This window comes from Pristiophorus japonicus, chromosome 17, assembly GCF_044704955.1.
Source record: "Pristiophorus japonicus isolate sPriJap1 chromosome 17, sPriJap1.hap1, whole genome shotgun sequence".
NCBI lineage: Eukaryota > Metazoa > Chordata > Chondrichthyes > Pristiophoridae > Pristiophorus > Pristiophorus japonicus.
The window spans coordinates 89,550,954-89,566,055 of NC_091993.1; the positions used below are offsets into that span (position 1 = coordinate 89,550,954).

General features: G+C 43.9%; 1 protein-coding gene across 3 annotated transcripts in view; it reads right to left on the reverse strand.

Annotated features, from left to right (window-relative positions):
- igfn1.1 (immunoglobulin like and fibronectin type III domain containing 1, tandem duplicate 1) overlaps positions 1 to 15,102 on the reverse strand; it is a 74,816-nt gene that overhangs the window by 26,634 nt on the left and 33,080 nt on the right. For all 3 annotated transcript variants that reach the window (XM_070858927.1, XM_070858928.1, XM_070858929.1), the window contains 2 exons: positions 6,889 to 8,781; positions 3,612 to 3,736 (listed from right to left, as the gene is read on the reverse strand). In XM_070858927.1, the coding sequence (XP_070715028.1) occupies positions 3,612 to 3,736; positions 6,889 to 8,781 (2,018 nt within the window). The remainder of the gene's footprint in view (positions 1 to 3,611; positions 3,737 to 6,888; positions 8,782 to 15,102) is intronic.

Here is a 15,102-nt window from a genome sequence, read left to right on the forward strand (position 1 = left end):
TACCTTCACCATATGGACTGCAGTGATTCAAGAAGATGGCCCAACACCTTCTCATGGGCAACTAGGGATGGGCAATAAATGCCAGCCTTGCCAGCGATGCCCAGATCCTGAAGGATGTTAAAAAAATCATCTGAAACTCCTTGCTGCACTGTTTTAGTGAAGGCATTAACATTTGTTTTAAATAACCTATAATTACATAGTTTGAACAGCACAGAAACAGGCCATTCAACCCAAGCGGTATATGCCATTGCTTATGCTCCATTCGAACCATCTCCCACCCTACTTCATCTAACTCTATCAGCATACCCTTATATTCCTTTCTTCCTCTATGCTATAAATGGGCCAACTATTCTATTAAATAGTAGGAAGAAGAGTTCCAGGTAATACCACTGGCCTAGAAATTAAGGCATAATTAGGAAATGAGTGGTGCGGCTGAACTTACACTAATATCCTACAGCATAATTTCAGAGCTTATATTTCTACCCTTTATACACAACAACATACTCCAACAACAGCGTCAAAGCATTGATACATGCAGCATTGAGATGGGGCTTGCTTCCTTCAGTGGCAAGAGGTTTATGGTTTAAATGATCCACATTCTTGCTGCCAGAAACAGCAAAGCCTTCCAGGTGCTTCTGACTCAAACTGCAGGTGGCAGCAAATATAAACAGATGCTGGTGGCAGTGTTAAGGTCAGGTTTTCTCATTTGAGATCTCAACAAGTGTAATCTGACCTCTTGACTTGTCTGTGGAAGTCAGATTGCACTTTTGGCTTACTGGCCTGTGTGGAACTCCCACTGATATTGGGGAAGGTCCCAGCCAAACTTCATGGACATTGAATCTGTAATGTAATTGGCACAACTGAAACTTGGGCTTTGTTCTCTGGGCTTCTGATATCATCTCGATACCTTGTATTACTGCCTTATTTGTTGTAAGACCTCACAACGGCCCTGATTACAGTCTGCTAATTCAGCAGAGCCCAATGATCGAATCTTGCTGGTTTGCATTTTTTTTCATTATTTGTTCATGGGATGTAGGCGGTATGGCAAGGCCAGCATTTATTGCCCATCCCTAATTGCCCTTGAGAACGTGGTGGTGAGCTGCCATTTCAGAGGGCAGCTAAGAGTCAACCATATTGTGGGTCTGGAGTCATGTATAGGCTAGACCAGGTAAGGGCAGCAGATTTCCTTCCCCAAAGGACAATAGTGAACCAGATGAGATTTTACAACAATCCAGTAGCTGCAAGGTCACCATTATTGATACTAGCTTTTTAAAAAATATTCCAGACTTTTTAATTAACTGAATTTAAATTCCCCAGGGGCCATGGTGGGATTTGAAATCATGTCTTAGGACAATTGGTCCTGACCTCTGGATTACTAGGCCCGTATCATAACCACTATGCTACTGTATGAACTGGTCCCATTCAAAACAGTGTATTTAACCACAGAGAGATTAGTGACACCCTGGTAACCAATAGAGTGAAATCACACCATGAGTCTTTATCATAAAGAACATTATTTTGTCTGCTGTTTTAACAAAGATTCTTTTTGAAGGTATTGACTCAACAAGCAAAGGGATTTCTCACTAATGTGTTTGTATGTTTTTGTTAAACCAGCTTTGAAAAATATTTCTCCAGGGTGATTTTCATGATTCATTTTAAGTCAGTTTTACTTTGGTTTGCATTGCTTTAAGAACGATCTAAATTTCATGTGTAAAAAACACACAAATATGCACTTTATAGACTAATCTCATTTGCATAATGGCCCTGAAGTCCCGGCCTCACCGGTTCCGAATGGAATACATGCGGACCCGGCAAGATTTCTCTTGACAGATCTTCCGCATCCCCGGGAGAAGGACATCCGCGCTATTTGCCCATCTCTTGCCCAGCAAATGTCCTTCAAACTCTTACACCTGGCAAAAGCAGGCGCATAGTCTACTTTTACCAGCGTAAGAATTTTAAAACGTATAAAAATTACATTTAAATACACATTTTTACAGTAAAAACCCTGTCCACTAAGGTAAGTTTATTTTAAACCCTATTAAAACATTTTAAAAAATCCAAAAAGTATGTTTTTCTCTAAAACTTTAATTTCAATTCATTTTAAATATGTGAGGTGTTTTTTTTATTTATTATGTTGTGTTTGGGTGTTTTAGGGGGTTATTCTCATTGATAGTAATGGGAGTACCCATTATTATCAATGAGAATACTGCAGTGATTGGTTGTCCAGGCCCATGTGACTCCAGCTTCTCCATCCGTATCTAGAAGGCATGGACGTGCTGCAAAGCGTGTGGAAAGGCGGCCTCCGACCGGAATCCAAGGTACTTCCGAAGGAAGCCTCCAACCGGAATTTCAGCATCATTAATTTACAGTTGCAGGTGCAAACTCAGATTGGCTTAGGGATGACAGCACTGGCAGAAGAGAAAAAAATTAAAGGGCTGGGGATAATTAAAGGGCAGCGTCACAATACTAGAGCTGGGTGGAGGCTAAAGCTCAAATGCTTCTGGTGAGACTTAAAATTCATCTAAATCCACCAGTAGCTTTTACCAAGGCTAAAGAGGCAGGGAATTAAGAAGTCGCAGGCCAAGATGAAGGGAGATGGAATCCTAGATGCGGACATGAGTCTGGAGCCAAGCGACAGCACACACTAGCACCCAGTCCTCTCTTTGATGGTTGCTGAAGTCCAGACGAGATATTACGGGAGAAACTCGTGAGGAAGGTTGCCCTCTGTGTCACTCCATGGCAACATTCCAGAGGTCAGACTTAGCACTGCAGCATACCTGTAAGAAGGTGCAGCCAAGTTTCAGGCCACAGTTGACCATTACTGCCCCTTCACATGTGCCAGCTTTATGCTGCAGGGGGTGTAGCTCGGCATCTGCTGCTCTGGTAAGCCAGACCCTGAGAAAGCAGATTCCCATAGTCATTCTTCGGATGTTCAGGGCCTGCACAAGTTGTTGGTGGCATTTTGGGAGGTGTAGTTGCACAGGCAATGCTGGCTCCTGGTTACTTTGGCGTGACTTCTTGCATTCAGTAACATGTGAAGCATGACATGCTGTGGTTGGAGTGCTTTGGAAGTGCCTTCCAGCAGAGAGATTAGGCAGGCATTCATAACTCATAGTTATGCCCACAGGTGTCTGCTGGTACAGTCTTTATGGAGGGGCTGCCCCAGTGCAACATCTGCTGAAGCGAGGTATGTTATCGCTCTCTGCAGATGTGGGAGTGCGGAGGCCTGTGGGAAGGCACGGAGCACCTCATGGGCAGCCTGGTCTACCTGCCATCCCTCCATAGCTCCTCCTCTTCCTCTGAACACATCAGCATGGAGGATGCCTATTGGCCAATCTTCCATACTAATACAAGGAGCAAGGACAATAAAAATGACATCTGGCAAAACAACAACTGGAACCCTTTTTTTATCCCCTCCCTAGGAAACTGGATGGCCCTGAAAACTTACACCAGTGACAGGGGCTGAGCCCCGTCCGGATCCTGACTCCGACCAATCACGCCATTTGTCCAGGGGTCAGGCCAAAATCGGCCCCTGTTTATTTCTATTCGAGACAACAGCTGTACATTTACTTGTCCATTTTAAAACATTTCAGTAGAAAAAACTGAGCTACCTTTTTACCATTCTTAAACCAGGTGCCTTCTGACTTTTCATTCACCATCACGCAGCAAAGTTCCGCTGCCTCACCCTTTCGAGCACTCACATCTGAAAGACCGCTTTGGAAACGTCGAGTTGGCTCTGTGGTAATGCACAAGAAAATGTGATATACCTGTGAAATGTTTGGTGTGAATTAGAAATTAGTCTGTACAACAGGTCACATGTTGAATGTGAAAGCATATTTTAGCATTGCAGTTGGTTAGCTTATTATATAAATCATGCCTGAGTTCCAGTCACATTGTCTGTGCAAGTTGAAAACATCCATGTCTTTTGGCAATAACTGGCGGTCAAAATTGTCCCTTTTTGCGATGCCCGTTAGTGCCTCCAGGGGGCGCAAATGGGGCCCAAAATACTTTTCGTTGGAGGGGGGGCGGTTCTGGGGGGGGTTACTACCGGCTCTTGCAAAATTGCACAGGAGTTAGCGGAGGAGCTGCCACAACAGTGCCGTGCCCTGTGGGTAGTACCCCGGGCTGCAGCACAACCGGCGATGACATCACCGCCATGCGCAGCAATCCCCTACCACCACCCGCCGACCCCTTTCCGCCCCGCACAACATTTTGCTTGCAAGCAGGTGTCAGTGCCAGCCTCGTGGGTTGCGAATCAGGCCGACATCCACTCGCAGGGCGGGAAGCTAAAGGGGAGGTCGTGAGTGGTCTTGGTGGTATTTCCAACTCATTAGTCGGCCTGCATTTTTGCCCTCTTGCGTGGTCCGGACCACCATCGTGCAGCCACGCTGCCCTAGTGATCTAGTGGAGGCCATCAGGGGCCGCGCAGAGTACGCAGTGGCCCTCCCTTTTAAGCGAAGTTGAAATGTGTCTGTGCTACGCGGAGCATCTACGTAGCGCTGCCAATCGTGCCCCGTTAGCATCGCTCGACCCATCGATTGTGCTCCACTTCCTCTGAGGGGTGGTAAGGCCTCTTCCTTAGTCGGGGCGGGAATTCTGCAAGGTGGTTATCTGTAACTTATCAGCCCAAGCCTGAATGTTGTCCAGGTCCTGCTGCATGTGGGCATGGACTGCTTCATTATCTAAGGCGTTGCGAATGGAACACTGCGCAATCATCAGCGAACATCCCCACTTCTGACCGTATAATGGAGGGAAGGTGATTAATGAAGCAGCTGAAGATGGTTGGGCCTGGGCCACTTCCCTGAGGAATTCCTGCAGCGATGTCCTGGGGCTGAAGCGATTGGCTTCCAACAATCACAACCATCTTCCTTTGTGCTAGGTAGGACTCCAGTCAGTGGAGCATTTTTCCCCTGATTCCCATTGACTTAATTTTACTAGGGCTCCTTGGTGCCAGACTCGGTCAAATGCTGCCTTGATGTCAAGGGCTGTCATTCTCACCTCACCAATGGAATTCAGCTCTTTTGTCCTGGTTTGGACCAAGGCTGTATTGAGGTCTGGAGCTGAGTGGTACTGAGAGAACCCAAACTGAGCATCAGTGAGCAGGTTATTGGTGAGTCATCATCATCATCATCATAGGCAGTCCCTCAGAATCAAGGAAGACTTGCTTCCACTATTAAAATGAGTCCTTAGGTGGCTGGACAGTCCAATATGAGAACCACAGCCCCTGTCACAGGTGGGACAGTGTGGTAGTACTGTCGACAACACCTTCCATCACTTTGCTGATGATTGAGAGTAGACTGATGGGGCAGTAATTGGGTGGATTGGATTTGTCCTGCTTCTTGTAGACAGGACATACCTGGGCAGTTTTCCACATTGTTGGCTAGAGGCTTGGCTAGTTCCAGAAGACAAATCTTCAGCATGACAGCCGGGATATTGTCAGGGCCCATAGTCTTTGCTGTATCCAGTGCGCTCAGTCATTTCTTGATATCACGAAGAGTGAATCAAATTGTCTGAAGACTGGCTATGGTGATGCTGGGGATCTCAGGAGAAGGACGAGATGGATCACCCACTCGGCACTTCTGGCTGAAGATTGTTCCTTTATTCTATGCCCCAGATATTTTGATCTTTTTTTCCCCTGTACCTAACACTAACATGGCTGACCTCCATAAATTACATGCAACTATAAAAGTTTAATCTCAAACATCATGCAAAATTGTTAATATCAAAAGCATTTGTATGACCTAGAGTTTCTTCTAGGTTGTGCAATTCGACCCAAATCAATTCGACCCAATTCAAACCAGCGCAAAAGATCGCGGAATTTCAAACACAAATTACGACCAGCTCAAATCGAGTTTCCATGATCCAATGCGTCAGTTTAAGAAACAGCGTGCGAGAATCTGGCTCAGGACCACAAAATTGGACACGCCCCCAGTTCCAGTTACTCACCTTTGGGTGTCCCGACTAATTATAGCCATTTGCGGGCTTTACAGGAGGCTCTTAAAATGAAGCACTTTTGGGGGGTATGTTTTAAAAGGTATTTGTGAGGCCACACCTGGAATACTGCGTGCAGTTTTGGTTTCCATATTTACAAAAGGATATACTTGCTTTGGAGGCAGTTCAGAGAAGGTTCACTAGGTTGATTCTGGGGATGAGGGGGTTGACTTATGAGGAAAGGTTGAGGAGGTTGGGCCTCTACTCATTGGAATTCAGAAGAATGAGAGATAATCTTATCGAAACGTATAAGATTATGAGGGGGCTTGACAAGGTGGATGCAGAGAGGATGTTTCCACTGATGGAGGAGACTAGAACTAGAATAAGGGGCCGCCCATTTAAAACTGAGATGAGGAGGAATTTCTTCTCTCAGAGGGTTGTAAATCTGTGGAATTCGCTGCCTCAGAGAGCTGTGGAAGCTGGGACATTGAATAAATTTAAGACAGAAATAAACAGTTTCTTAAACGATAAGGGGATAAGGGTCAGCCATGGTCTTATTGAATGGTGGAGCAGGCTCGAGGGACCGTATGGCCTACTCCTGTTCCTATTTCTTATGTTCTTATGTAAATGACCGAGTAGAAATTGAAGAGAAAAAAATCACGTCTCCAAACAAGCACAATTTCTGGCTGAATTTGTGCTCACATCGCCAATTGCGCCGAAGCGGAAACTCCAGGCCTATTTTTCTAATTTGCAGAAATGATCCATTTAGTAGGATAAAGGTCCTAAAAGCTCATTTGTTAAGAACCACACTTTAACCAAAGGTAAAAAAAGGTTCGAGACAACATTCTTCTAAAACTATAATTTCAGCTATAGGATGCATCCCTTTCATCGTGCTTTATAATCACAGAAATGTAACATTTGACTCATTTCTTGAAAGATTTGTTCCATCTCTTTTACCTTTGTTCCTGAGGTTCCCGTCTGCTGTAAGTTCGCTGATGTCACTTTCAGAAAGTTTTCCTTTTCTCCTTCTCGCACTACCGCTCTGTTGTCTGCGAGATGAATCTTGTTTTCCTCCAGCCATGGATTCATTTTGGATTGACATTTGATCTTCCCCCAGTAAACCTTTCTGGTTGCCCAGTGTTAATGCACATCCACCTTTTGCAGATCCATCACTTCCACTCATGTTAGATAGACCTCCACCCATACTTAAGCCATCAATGTCATTAAGGCCGAGTTTACCTTTATCACCTGTTCCAGCCCCGGTGGAGTCACCATGCCCAGTCAAACCATCCTTGTCTCGATTGGAACCATCTGCTAAGTTGTTTTGCATTCCTCTCGATCCTGATGTGTCCAATCCATTTCGACCACCTTTTCCACTGCTATCCAAACCTGCAAGGTTATTTAGTCCACTGCCATCCATTCCATCTCTACCATCTTTACCCATTCCATCTAACCTGCCCTTGCCATCTTTACCCATTCCATCCATTCCGTCTCTACCATCTTTTCCCATTCCATCCAACCTGCCTTTGCCATCGTTTCCCATTCCATCTAACCTGCCCTTGCCATCTTTTCCCATTCCATCCATTCCGTCTCTACCATCTTTTCCCATTCCATCCAGTCTGCCCTTGCCATCTTTTCCCATTCCATCCAATTGGCCCTTGCCATCTTTACCCATTCCATCTAGTCCGCCCTTGCCATCTTTTCCCATTCCATCCAATCGGCCTTTGCCATCTTTACCCATTCCATCCAGTCCGCCCTTGCCATCTTTTCCCATTCCATCCAATCGGCCTTTGCCATCTTTACCCATTCCATCCAGTCCACCCTTGCCATCTTTTCCCATTCCATCCAATCGGCCTTTGCCATCTTTACCCATTCCATCCAGTCCGCCCTTGCCATCTTTTCCCATTCCATCCAATTGGCCCTTGCCATCTTTACCCATTCCATCTAGTCCGCACTTGCCATCTTTTCCCATTCCATCCAATCGGCCTTTGCCATCTTTACCCATTCCATCCAGTCCGCCCTTGCCATCTTTTCCCATTCCATCCAATCGGCCTTTGCCATCTTTACCCATTCCATCCAGTCCGCCCTTGCCATCTTTTCCCATTCCATCCAATTGGCCCTTGCCATCCTTACCCATTCCATCCAGTCCGCCCTTGCCATCTTTTCCCATTCCATCCAATCGGCCTTTGCCATCTTTACCCATTCCATCCAGTCCGCCCTTGCCATCTTTTCCCATTCCATCCAATAGGCCCTTGCCATCTTTACCCATTCCATCCAGTCCGCCCTTGCCATCTTTTCCCATTCCATCCAATTGGCCCTTGCCATCTTTACCCATTCCATCCAGTCCGCCCTTGCCATCTTTTCCCATTCCATCCAATCGGCCTTTGCCATCTTTACCCATTCCATCCAGTCTGCCCTTGCCATCTTTTCCCATTCCATCCAATAGGCCCTTTCCATCTTTACCCATTCCATCCAATCCAACAAAACCATCTTTTCCAACACCATTTAAGCTACCACTGCCATCTTTCCCCATTCTGTCATATCCACCACGGCCATTTTTAGTAGCGCCATCCAATCCATCTCTTGAGGAATTCAGCAAGCCTCCTCTACCAAACTTAGTGCTGTCATCTTCTGATGAGAAGTCTTTCTTTCCCTTTAGATCATCTTTAGTCATTGAATCTTTATCATGGAGTGAGCTGTCCATGGTGCCTTTCAAGCCTTCTTTCTTTGTGTCATCCAACCCTTGTTTCAAATTAACATCGAAAGAGTCCTCTTGACTATGTTCAGAATCCTTAGGCATTTTTTTACATCTTAAAGGTAGTGAGGTACTGTCTAGACTTTCGAGACTTTCTAAAATCAGAATTAGTTTACATTATTAGTTAAAGTAATAATTTTGAAATCATCATTAAAGAACATAAAAGAAAGAGAGAAACATTAGAATCAGAAGATAATACAAATTATTTGAATAGCAATAACTATTTTTAAGGAATTTGAGAGTAAATGTGTAAAAGATTAGATTTAAACATTGCATAGGCTTAAAAATGAACTCAAACATTTTGAAAGTTTTATGTTATAAATATCAAAGAAAGTTAACACAAACCGGTTCAGATTTCAGGATGTTTCACCAGACCCCTCTGTCTATCTCAAACACATACACACACGCTCTTCAGAGTTGTTGATGATATTCATAATTTTCACAACATACTCTTGATGTCAGCAGCTTAAAACCTGTCTTCCGCCCATTGTCTATCTATCTGAAGCCCCATCCACTTGTTCCAGAATTGCTCCTACCTTTCCCTCTATCACCCTTTTCCACCTCCCTCTCTCATGTAATAAGAGACAGGGTGCAATGGTGGGCTGGCTACCCTATTCTTAATGCCAGTGATAGCAATTTATTCCTTCCTGACATCACCTGCTTCTATGACAGTGGAAGGGTCGAGAACCAGAGGACACAGATGTAAGGCGAAGAACCAAAGGCGACATGACGAAAATCTTTTTTACGCAGCTAGTGGTTAAGATCTGGAATGCAGTGCCTGAAAGGATGGTGGGGGCAGATTCAATTGAGGCTTTCAAAAGGGAATTGGATAAGTACCCGAAGAACATTTTTTTCCAGGGCTACGGGGAAGGGCAGGGGAATGGGACTAGCTGAAGTGATCTTGTAGAGAGCCGGCACAGGCTCGATGGGCCGAATGGCCTCCTTCTGTGCTTTAACCATTCTATGATTCTATGATTCTAGATTAAGGTATAGAAGCAGGTGGAGTGGCAGGGGGCAGAGGGAGCTTGAAACAGGGAACCACCCAAAGTTTCCATGTAGGTGATGAAGGAGCTTTCATGCCTCTCCTGGCCCTTGCAGGTTATCTCTTTCACTGACTGAAAGCCACCACTGCTCTCCGCTCAGGCCTCAGGTTATGATAGCAAATCGAGCCCCAATTAAGTCATCGGAGGCCGATCTGCATATATAAAGAGGACCCCGCCAGTTTGGGGTCCTTGCCACCTGCAATTTAAAATGATAGTTATCCGGATCAGGACGGGCGAGATAGATTGGCTGAAATAGATTGGGAAATTAGAATAAAAGATAAGCAATGGCAAACATTTAAGGAAATAATTCATAATTCTCAATGAATATACATTCCCTTGAGGGATTAAAAACTCCACAGGAAAAATTGTACAACCATGGCTAGCTAGAGAAGTTAAGGATGGTATTGGATTGAAAGAAGAGGCTCACAATGTTGCCAAAAAGTGTAGTAAGCCTGAGGTTTGGGAGGGTTGTAGAAATGTGCAACGGATGAGCAAGAAATTGATAGAGAGAAAATAGAATATGAGAGTAAACTAGCAAGAAATATAATAACAAATTGTAAGAGCATCTACATGGATGTGAAAAGAAAGAGATTAGTGAAAATGAATGTGGGTCCCTTAGAGGCAGAGACAGAAGAAATTATAACGGAGAATAAGGAAATGGCAGAGATGTTAAACAAATATTTTGTACCTGTCTTCACAGTAGAAGACACAAAAACATAATGGAAATAGTGGGGAAACAAAGGTAAAATGAGTGAGAAACAAAGTCATTAATATTAGTAAAGTAATTATACTGGAAAAATTAAGGGGACTAAAAGCTGATAAATTCCTTGATCCTAAGGGCCTACATCCTAGGGTTTTAAAAGAGGTGGCTACAGAGATAGTGGATGCATTACTTTGATCTTCTAGAATTCACTACATTTTAGAATGGTCCATGTAGATTTGAAGGCAGCAAATTTAACCCCGTTGTTCAAAAAAGGAGGGAGAGAGAAAACAGAGAACTATACGCCAGTTAGTCTGACAACAGTAGCAGGGAAAATACTATTAGGGACATGGTGACAGGGAACTTAGAAAATCATAATATGATTAAGCAGAGACAACACGGTTTTATGAAAGGGATATCGTGTTTGACAAGTCTATTAGAGTTTTGAGGGTGTAGCTAGCAGGGTAGGTGTAGGGGAACCACTAGATAGAAACATTGAAACATAGAAAATAGGTGCAGGAGTAGGCCATTCGGCCCTTCGAGCCTGCACCACCATTCAATAAGATCATGGCTGATCATCACCTCAGTACCCCTTTCCTGCTTTCTCTCCATATCCCTTGATCCCTTTAGCCGTAAGGGCCCTATCTAACTCCCTCTTGGATATATCTAACGATCTGGCGTCAACAACTCTCTGCAGTAGAGAAGTCCACAGATTAACAACTCTCTGAGTGAAGAAGTTTCTCCTCATCTCGCTCCTAAATGGCTTACTCCTTATCCTTAGACTGTGTCTCCTGGTTCTGGACTTTCCCAACATCGGGAACATTCTTCCTGCATCTAACCTGTCCAGTCTGGTCAGAATTTTATATGTTTCTGTGAGATCCCCTCTCATCCTTCTAAACTCCAGTGAATACAGGCCCAGTCGATCCAGTCTCTCCTCATATGTCAGTCCTGCCATCCCGGGAATCAGTCTTGTGAACCTTCTCTGCACTCTCTCAATAGCAAGAACATCCTTACTCAGATTAGGAGACCAAAACTGAACACAATATTCCAGGTGAGGCCTCATCAAGACCCTGTACAACTGCAGTAAGACCTCCCTGCTCCTATACTCAAATATAGTATATTTGAATTTTCAGAAAGCTTTCGATAAGGTGCACTACAAGAGGTTGTTACACAAGATTAAGGCTTATGGAATTGGGAGTAATCTATTAGCATGGATTGAGGATTGATTAACAGACAAGAAAGAGAGAGTTTCAGGTTGGGACGCTGCAAAGATCAGTGCTTGGGCCTCAGTTATTTACAATCTATATCAGTGACTTAGATGAGGGGATCGAGTATAATATATCCAAGTTTGCTGATGATACAAAGCTAGTTGGGAAAGTAAGCTGTGAGGAGGCGCAAAGAGGCTGCAAAGGGATATAGACAGGTTAAGTGAGTGGGCAAGAACATGGAAGATGGAATATAATGTGGAGATATATAAAATTATCCACTTTGGTAGGAAGACTAGAAAACCAGAATGTTTTTTAACAGGTGAGTGACAAGTAAATATTGGTATTCAGATGGATTTGGGTGTCCTTGTTCACAAATCATAGAACATTAATATGCAGGTACAGCAAGCAATGAGAAAGGCAAATGATATGTTGGCTTTTATTGCAAAGGGGTTGGAGTATGAGTAAGGAAGTCTTTCTACAACTATACAAGGCCTTGGTGAGACCACACCTGGATTACTGTGTGCAGATTTGGTCTCCTTACCTAAGGAAAGTTATACTTGCCTTGGAAGCGGTGCAACAAAGATTAACTGGACTGATTTCTGGGATGAGAGGGCTATACTATGAGGAGAGATTGAATAGATTGGGCCTATATTCATTGGAATATAGAAGAATGAGAGGTGATCTCATTGAAATGTGTAACATTTTTAGGGGGCTTGACAGAGTAGACGCTGAGAGTCTGTTTCCCCTAGTTTTAGAGTCTAGAACTAGTGGTCATAATCTCAGGATGAGAAGGCAGCCATTTAGGACTGAGATGTAGAGAAATCTCTTTATTCAGAGGGATATAAATCTTTGAAATTCTCTACCCCAGAGGGCTGTGAATGCTCAGTCGTTGAGTATATTCAAGAATGAGAGCGATAAATTTTGGCATTAATGGAATCAAGGGATATGGTGATAGGGTGGTAAAGTGGAGCTGAGGTAGAAGATCAGCCATGATCTTACTGAATGGCCGAGCAAGCTCGAGGGGCTATACAGCCTATTGCTGCTCTTGTTTCTTATGTCTTATGTTTTTAAAGGAGTGGGCATGTCCTCCATTCCATTTTAACTGCCTCCTCTTTCCGGCCTGGCTTCCGCTAGGCAGGGAGAGTTAAAATCAACCCCAGTCTATCTGAAATGTGAGATTCAGTCAGATAATATTGCTTCTTTGCAGATCATTTTTGTTAAGTTTAGCTGGTCATTTGGCTGATAGAATTATAATATTAATGCATCGCTTTTGTAACTCTCTCTTCAAAATCTCATGCTTTCCAAACTTTGGTGCATTCTTTCTGAAGATAAAAGTGCTCTTAAGGTATTTTTTAGCACAGACTTAAAGAAGTTAAAGCAAGTTGTGAGGAGAACACAAAGAATCTGCAAAGGGATATAGACAGGCTAACTGAATGGGCAAACATTTGGCAGATGGAGTATAATGAGGGAAAGTATGAGGTTATCTACTTTGGCAGGATAAATAAAATAGCAAATTATTATTTTAATGGAGAGAGATGACAAAATGCTGCCATACAGAGGGACCTGGGGGTCCTTGTGCATAAACACAAAAAGTTAGTATACCGATATAGCAAATAATCAGGCCGGCAAATGGAAAGTTGGCCTTTATTACAAGGGGAGTGGAGTATAAAAGCAAGGAAGTCCTGCTACAATGTGCAATGTATTGGTGAGACCACAGCTAGAGTACTGTGTACAGTTTTGGTCTCCTTATTTAAAGAGGGATATACTTCCATTGGAGGCAGTTCAGAGAAAGTTCACTAGATTGATTCCTGAGATGAAGGGGTTGACTTATGAAGAAGGGTTGAGCAGATTGGGCCTATCATCATGCTTGACAAATCTTCTGGAATTTTTTGAGGATGTTTCCAGTAAAGTGGACAAAGGAGAACCAGTTGATGTGGTATATTTGGACTTCCAGAAGGCTTTCGACAAGGTCCCACACAAGAGATTAATATGCAAAGTTAAAGCACATGGGATTGGGGGTAGTGTGCTGACGTGGATTGAGAACTGGTTGTCAGATAGGAAGCAAAGAGTAGGAGTAAATGGGTACTTTTCAGAATGGCAGGCAGTGACTAGTGGGGTACCGCAAGGTTCTGTGCTGGGGCCCCAGCTGTTTACATTGTACATTAATGATTTAGATGAGGGGATTAAATGTAGTATCTCCAAATTTGCGGATGACACTAAGTTGGGTGGCAGTGTGAGCTGCGAGGATGCTATGAGGCTGCAGAGTGACTTGGATAGGTTAGGTGAGTGGGCAAATGAATGGCAGATGAAGTATAATGTGGATAAATGTGAGGTTATCCACTTTGGTGGTAAAAACAGAGAGACAGACTATTATCTGAATGGTGACAGATTAGGAAAAGGGAAGGTGCAACGAGACCTGGGTGTCATGGTACATCAGTCATTGAAGGTTGGCATGCAGGTACAGCAGGCAGTTAAGAAAGCAAATGGCATGTTGGCCTTCATAGCGAAGGGATTTGAGTACAGGGGCAGGGAGGTGTTGCTACAGTTGTACAGGGCCTTGGTGAGGCCACACCTGGAGTATTGTGTACAGTTTTGGTCTCCTAACTTGAGGAAGGACATTCTTGCTATTGAGGGAGTGCAGTGAAGATTCACCAGACTGATTCCCGGGATGGTGGGACTGACCTATCAAGAAAGACTGGATCAACTGGGCTTGTATTCACTGGAGTTCAGAAGAATGAAAGGGGACCTCATAGAAACGTTTAAAATTCTGACGGGTTTAGACAGGTTAGATGCAGGAAGAATGTTCCCAATGTTGGGGAAGTCCAGAACCAGGGGTCACAGTCGAAGGATAAGGGGTAAGCCATTTAGGACCGAGATGAGGAGAAACTTCTTCACCCAGAGAGTGGTGAACCTGTGGAATTCTCTACCACAGAAAGTAGTTGAGGCCAATTCACTAAATATATTCAAAAGGGAGTTAGATGAAGTCCTTACTACTCGGGGGATCAAGGGGTATGGCGGAAAGCAGGAAGGGGGTACTGAAGTTTCATGTTCAGCCGTGAACTCATTGAATGGCGGTGCAGGCTAGAAGGGCTGAATGGCCTGCTCCTGCACCTATTTTCTATGTTTCTATGTTTCTATCACTGGAGTTTAGAAGAATGGGAGGTGATCTTATTGAAACATATAAGATAATGAGGGGTTCAGAAAGGTAGAAGCAGAGAGGATGTCTCCACTCATGAGGAATCATAGTTTAAGAATAAGGGGTCGCTCATTTAGAACTGAGATGAGGAGGGATTTTTATTCTCAGAGGGTTGTAAATTTGTGAAATTTTCTGCTCAACAGAGCTGTGGAGACTGGGTCATTGAATATATTTAAGGTGGAGATAGACAGATTTTTGAATAATAAGGGAGTGAAGGGATATGGGGAGCGGACAGGGAAGTGGAGCTGAGCCCAATATCAGATCAGCCA